The 7,013-nt window shown below is 43.5% G+C and overlaps 1 protein-coding gene across 10 annotated transcripts in view; it reads right to left on the bottom strand.

Moving 5' to 3' along the window:
- Nucleotides 1–7,013, bottom strand: part of CLIP4 (CAP-Gly domain containing linker protein family member 4) — a 62,743-nt gene that overhangs the window by 40,365 nt on the left and 15,365 nt on the right. For all 10 annotated transcript variants that reach the window (XM_025215904.1, XM_025215911.1, XM_025215902.1 and 7 more), the window contains exons 2-3: nucleotides 1,693–1,746; nucleotides 970–1,117 (exon numbers count right to left, since the gene is read on the bottom strand). In XM_025215904.1, the coding sequence (XP_025071689.1) occupies nucleotides 970–1,102 (133 nt within the window). In that variant the 5' untranslated portion in view covers nucleotides 1,103–1,117; nucleotides 1,693–1,746. The remainder of the gene's footprint in view (nucleotides 1–969; nucleotides 1,118–1,692; nucleotides 1,747–7,013) is intronic.

Below are 7,013 nucleotides of genomic sequence, written 5' to 3'. Positions count from 1 at the left end.
CCGCTGCTGGGCCCAGGCTGCACCGCCACTGCCGCCGTGGGGGCTGGGGACAGGGCCGGGCTGCTGCGCCACTGCCGCCGCCACGGGGGCTGGGGCGGGCTGCGCCGCCTACCCACTGGGCCCAGGCAGACCTCACCCTCCATCTCCTTCTCGCCCAGGGGTGCCACCGCCACGGCCGCCGCCTGCCGGGGCATGTAGTAGACACCCAGCGGCGCCTCCAGGGCCCAGCGGGGAGACGCCGCTTGGCTTGAAGTCCTTGCCCAGGGGTGCAGGGAATACAAGGGGGTGCGGGGAATACACGGGTACAGGGTATACATGGATTATTTTTCGAAAATGTAATTTTCCGCGGGTTATACACGGGTGCAGGTTATACCCATGTGCGGGGCATATGCGCGAAAATATGGTACAAGTCACATAACAAATTTTAAAGGATGCATAGGAAGGCAATTTCTCCAAAAGCAAAAGTCCACTGTCTGAGGGAAAGAATATCGATCTCCCTCAAAACACACACTTTCCACAGAAATTCTCTTCCCCAAAATCTCTGTGTTTTTAAACAATGGGAACCTATGTAGGACCATCAACTTTTAAGTCTTTTGTTTTTATTTATTTAAACACATTTTAGATGCCACGCCTACTTAAGTCACATCCTACCCACTTTTTGTGGTTTTACAGTGTTTATTTTCTCCCCCACACAAATAAGATTCACCTATAGATTGGGTCACAAAAAGTCTACAAAAATCAGGAAGATTACTATGACTGAACATACAGGAAAGTTAAGCTGACTGAACAAAAATAAAACTAAAAAAAGCATTCTGCCCCTTAAATTTCAAATATAGAAATTTCAGCTGACATTTTCAGACAGGAGCAACATTTTTAAGTTTCTAATATCCCTTTAAGATTGCTTTCTTCTCAAATCAGCCACTGCATTTGCTCTCAAAATAGCTTCTTGTTTCCAGTAAATATACATACCACAGTCTGAAGGCATTGGTGCTGCAGCAACTGAAAAAGTAACTGATGATTCTGAGCCAGGGAACAAAAATGGATTTCTCCGATTCAAAGAATCTCCTTCTAAGGAAGGCTCTGGAAGATCTTCTATGGTCATCTTCTAGCAAGCCACCTTAAACAGGAAAAACTCACTGCACACACTGAAGACTATATTTTATTACAATGAACTATAAATTGCTATCTATATTGGGATTCAGCTATTTCCTTTTTTCAAACATACAAGGGACTGTAATTACCACTCTTTTGATAATAAATTGAATTTTATTAATAAAAATAGGTTGGGCATGATGCCAAGGGCATCCACATTCTATTTCTTTCTGCCATCTGTGAAATGGAGCTGTATTACTACAGTTAACAGGCATGCTGTAAGAATTAATAGATTAATATTTTGCATACCTTTATGGAAATACGAAGTGATAAGCATTACTACTCATCCTGTCTTCTCATCTCAACTTCCTCTAACTCCCCTGCTCCCACAAACAAGAAATAAATCACTCAATATATCTGCCATTTACTCTTCTTCAAACAGAAAACTGTTGTCATTGCTGTAATCTTTCCACAGAGGACCCCAAACCACCACTCACAGGGAGATTCATTACTGAAACTGCTCATCTCCCCCTCACTGCTCTCTTTTCTTTCAGTTCATATCTCAACCTGTCCTTCCAGGTTTTATTTTAATGAACTCACTGTGGTGATGTAATGTCCAGTATTGCCAGCCAACTTTCCAAGCCTTACACCAGTCTAGGAGAGAGAATGGTTGAGGGGGGAGAAGAAAAAAAAAATCAAACCACAATTCAGATAAACTTCATAAAATAATCAGTTACATTTTTCCATTAACCAGGTCAGACTGTATTACAGTCTGACAAACTGAACAGGATGAGAGGGAGACTTGGTTAGTATCTGTAAGGCTGAACTTTAGGAGGTTGTACTTCCTTTCCCCATAATTAAAACTGAATTTAACTGTGTAACTAGATAGACCATTTATGTCTTGGATGAGAAATTGAAAATCTAGACCCTGATGACTCAAGGCAAAATATGTTACTTTTCACAAAAGGAGAGGAACCTGCTTAAAATGGAATTCAACCATAACATACAGGCTATTACATCCTACATCTCTGATCTCCTCTTTTGCAGTAGTGTTCATTTGCCAAAAATTATAGATATTATTAAAATGCCACAATTTCAAAGTATTTTCTCACTGAAAGTTTTCACGAAGAGGATATTGCCATCCCAAAATACAACAGCACTCCCATTCTGCCCAAGTAAGTAAGTAAGTGACTCTAGAAATTTGTGTAAATGTCTGTTCAGAGAAAGCGCAACATAACATGTGAGAACACTATAATCGGTTAACCATGAGAACACTTAGACCTAGACAGTTTAATATAAAATATAGATAAGAGCTGACTCTAGATCATGTACGTGGTAGATTAATAGGACTGTGATGCAATGCAGGAAAGAACTGGTAAATGAACCTCTGGGAATCAGTGCATGTACTTCTAATGTAGGCATTTATATTACATTCATCACTGTGATGTCTGCAGCCTAATAGTAAAGATAAGCTAGAGTGCCCCTACTAACAGGCCCCAAATTCTCTCTGGGGAATGGCTATACAGCCCTCCTGCAGAGCTCTTGACTTAACAGAGGTAGAATTTGCTGAATTTTAGGGTATGTGATTTATTAAGCTTCATCTACTTAACTCAAGAAAACTTCTATGTGTTATCTGAAGTTGCTCTTTTGTGTATACTATTCACACTTCAAGGTATTTTAAAGAGGCTCATTTCAATAAACCCCTAAATAAAGTCATCACCTCTTGTGAATGCCCCAAACTTGCGATACATACACAGCATGATCCATTTTCTAATAAATGATTAATTTAGAGTATAGATTGACAATGGTGACCTCGAAACAAGAAAATCTCTCCTCTTTCAGCACCATGTACAGTTCACTGCATGCTGCCACATTCTCAACAAAAATCTGACATGCTCAAATCCACTTTTAAAGTTGTCATTGTTGTTTTCATCCAATAAAGTCAAAACAAGTTTCAAAGTGTTTTATTAGTGAGACTGAATTGTAACTGTCATGAACATGACATATAATAATGTTAGATGTACAATCACAACGGCTTACAAAACCTACAATTGCTAGGTCATCAGTTTAAATCTTGCATGGAGCGACTGTGCTCTAAAGCTGTTACCATCTGCCAGGCATTCAGCAGCCAGAGAAAGATAAACTGATTGGACTTTTAGTGAGACTTTTGTCGTCTACCACAAGAGTTTACCACCCCAATGAGGCCTCTGAAAGATTCTACAAATGCATCAAGCATCTTAAATCCAATAAGCAGAGAAACAGAAAACAGTTTTAAAAAAGCTGGAAGGGATGGGTGCAAAAGGATATAGACTGTTGAAGTGTGCTGCCAGCACATCAGTTAAGAATTGACTTTTGAGAGGATGAATTTTAAAAGAATGAGGTGCCACAACTGACAGTGCAGGAGGAGCGATGTTTGAACACAGGAATAAGCAAGATCAAAGACTCATTACTATGAAAGTTCTTGGAATTTGGCAGCTGGTAGGATTCTTGCAAAACAGATGCAATGTGGTGGTGGTAGGTTGAGAAATTTAGGGTCCAGTAAGTGATAGTTAGGCAAATTCAGAAGCAGGGAAGAAAGAACTGGTTGACGTAATGCAGGTTAGGTTAAACAGATTAAAATGAAAATGGGAAATTTAACTGTGTAAAACAGAAAAACTGAAAGATTGTTTAGACAGACATAGGAGCACCTAGAGCAAGTAGATTTCCTAACCCTTGAAGATTAGAGACGACTAAGAGTAGTTCAAGAAAAGTCAACTAAAGATTCCTACCTTTACAATGAACAGTAAAAAACTGGGTGTATCCGTATCTCTGTAACTGTCAATTTTATCTTAAAGGTTTAAAAGTAAAAACTGTATAAGGGCTTCTACCACAGGACATTTTTGAGGAGAAAATGTATGATGCACCATATCATAACAAGGTCAAACAGTGAACCATGTCTTTGCATCAGAACTTGTCTAGTGGCACACAGGAAAAATCTGCATGCTTCAGAGAACAAGATTCTTGCACACTGCCTACCCTCTAGATCAGGGCTGTCCAACTTGGGACCCACAAACCACATACAGTGCTCAGGTTAACCAGCTGCCACCACCAAGCTCCCTGTCCAGGTACTGCTGCCTCTAGTGTACCCAGGCTCTCTCTCCTTCCTCCAGCTTCCACTCTCTGCAACTGTCCCCAGGAGGAGTGGGCAGTGCAACATAATGAAATAATGAAATAACAATTCAGCATCTTGAACTTCCCTGGCTAAAATGCTGGAGGTCCTTGCAATGCACCACTGCATTTTGGAGAGCTAAAAGTTTAGAAAAACCTTTTTAAGTTTTAGACAAGATCATGTTGCCATAAGCTGCCTTCTTTTCCTGCAAATACTACAGGATTTGGTGGACAAAGAACATGGGCAAAAAGGTCATATTTAAATGCTACAAATAGGTCCTCAGCATTAAATTCTCCTGCATGGCAGTACAGAAAGCAGCATGGACTTTAAGCAATTGCAGCCAACATTTTATATGCAGCAGAGGTCAGACACAAGATAATGTTTCAAAATCCAAGTGCAGGTCCAATCCAAGGCAGTATCAGAATTACATTAGTAGCATTTCTTATGTTACATTACTACAAGCAAGACAAAATGTAAACACATGGCAAGTAAAATCCATGCTGTCCACAAAAGTTTGTGGACAAGCAGTGAATACAACTTTAATTTCTCAAAATAAAAAAGGTCTTTCAATCTGCAGTTTAGCTCTCCACTACACTGCTCCTTTACCCATAATGTTACAGCTTTCCTGAAGCTCTAAATCCATTTATAGACATCAATCTAGGGAAACACCGTATTTTCTCATATAAAACATGCACCTCTCCCCGCACCCTCCCAAGCCAGCTAATGAAAATTAGGGTGTGCATTATGGGAGAAATAGGGATCTCCATGGGTCTGGAAATCCAGCATCAGGGGAGGAGTGGCTCTGGGAGTCAGAGCAATTAATACTACAACCCCTCCCCTATGGCCAAATTTCCAGACCCAGGCCTGACATGTCCCCTGTGCCAGATCAGGCTGACACACAGAGTCAGTCCATGGGCTATATCTGGCATGTGGCTCAGGAGCAGGCTCAGCTCCCTAGCTGCTGGTAGTCAGTTACTTACCAGTACTACAAGGCAAGATCTTCTTGGCTTTCAAAAACAGGGTGCATATTATACTCTGAGGCATGATATATGCAAAAAAAATACAGTACTATAAATAGGGGGAATCACCTAAAGATCTTAAAAATGTGTGCGCCCATTGTAACATGTGTAGCCAATAACATATATCTCTTTTTAATGAACAAAAACTCCCACAACTTTCAGGCTAGTTATTAGTGCTAGAGGAAGGAGACTATGGTAGAGGAAATAAAGGAAGGATGAGAAAAAAGGAAGGAGGTGAGGGGGCTCACCAGCTGCCTGACAGAAGGAAAGGGAAGAGATTAGTTGTGCCTGTGTGTCTACCGTGCTGTGCATGTCCCAGTATATGCATGGATCAGAGCATGCACGGGCCAGCATGTCTGCTATGATACGCATGTGTCTGTGCATGACTGTTGTATATGTGCCAGCCCATGTTCCGGCATATCTGCTGTACTAGGTGTGTGCCAGTGTGGGTGCGTGCAAGCATGTCTGCGTGCCAGTGCATGCACCAGTGTCTACTATACCATGCATGACCAGTGCATGCATGGGTTGCATAAGTGCCTACCAGCATATGGCAGTCTGTTGTGCATGTGCCAGTGCATGAGTATGCCAGCATGTCTGATACACTGTGCATGTGCCAGTACGTGTGTGCGCCAGCACATTTGTTTGCATGTGCCAGAGTATCTGCTATAGTGTGCATGTGCCATCACGTGGGTGTGCTGTGCATATGAAGGCACGTGTGTTTGCATGTGCTAGCGGCTACTATGCTGTGCGTGTGTCAGCACATACATGTGCTGGTGTGTGTGTTTGCATGGGCTGGTGTGTGCACCAGTGTCTCCTATGCTGTGAGTATGCCGGCACATGTGCTCACATTTATTATGCTGTGCATGTGCCAGGATATGCACATATCAAAGTCCGTTTGCATGTGCTGGCATGTATACCAATGTCTACTATGCTGTGTGTGTACCAGTGCATGTGTTTGCATGTGCCAGCACCTGTGCTAGTGTCTACTATGCTGTGCATGTACACATGCATGTGCCAGTGCAGGTGCTTGCATATGCTGGTGCACATTGCTTGCACATGCCAGAATGCCTACAGTGCTGTGTGTGTGCTGGCATGTGTGCTAGTGTCTACTATGCTGTGCATGAACACACAGACATACCAGCGCATGGGTTTTCGGCACACGTGTTTCCATGTGCAGAAGGCCTACAATGCTGTGCGTGCGCCAGCTAACACAAGCAGGTACTGTGTGCCTGCCTTATTATTAAAGTTACCACATGCCCGAGTTTCCCCAGACATGTTCTCTTTTTGCATCCTCCCATGTCCGTCCAGGCGGTTTTTCAAAAATATCAACAAACATCCGGGATTCTGCCCTGCCTCTGCTCAGCATCGAAGCTTGGGGCTGAGGCACCACGTGCATCTGCTCACAAGGCCCAGGAGCTGAGGACCGGGGGTGGGGGGTGTGCAGGTGTGTCAGGGGCATCTGAGGGGATGGGTGTGGGGGGCTGCTGCAGGGCAGGGAGGTGGGGGAAGCGCTGCCCTTCCAGCAGAAGAAGGTGGGGGACATTGTTCAGGACCAAAAGGGAGCTGTCTGGGCAGCAGGGCTGTGGAGTGCAGGTCAGGCATGAGGGGCACGAACAGGGCTCTGGGGCTGTGGCTTGCAAGTAAGGGGCAGGGCACGGGCATATCACTGCGCTCTCCACAGGCGTCCTCTTTTTTTGGAAATACGGTAACCCTCCTTATTACGCCCCCACAGTCAACTGAAGCGGGGGGACGGC

This window comes from Alligator sinensis, unplaced genomic scaffold (assembly GCF_000455745.1).
Source record: "Alligator sinensis unplaced genomic scaffold, ASM45574v1 scaffold138_1, whole genome shotgun sequence".
NCBI classification, from domain to species: Eukaryota; Metazoa; Chordata; order Crocodylia; family Alligatoridae; genus Alligator; species Alligator sinensis.
The sequence above is the reverse complement of the archived record's forward strand: the minus strand, read 5'-3'. Positions and strand labels throughout refer to the sequence as shown.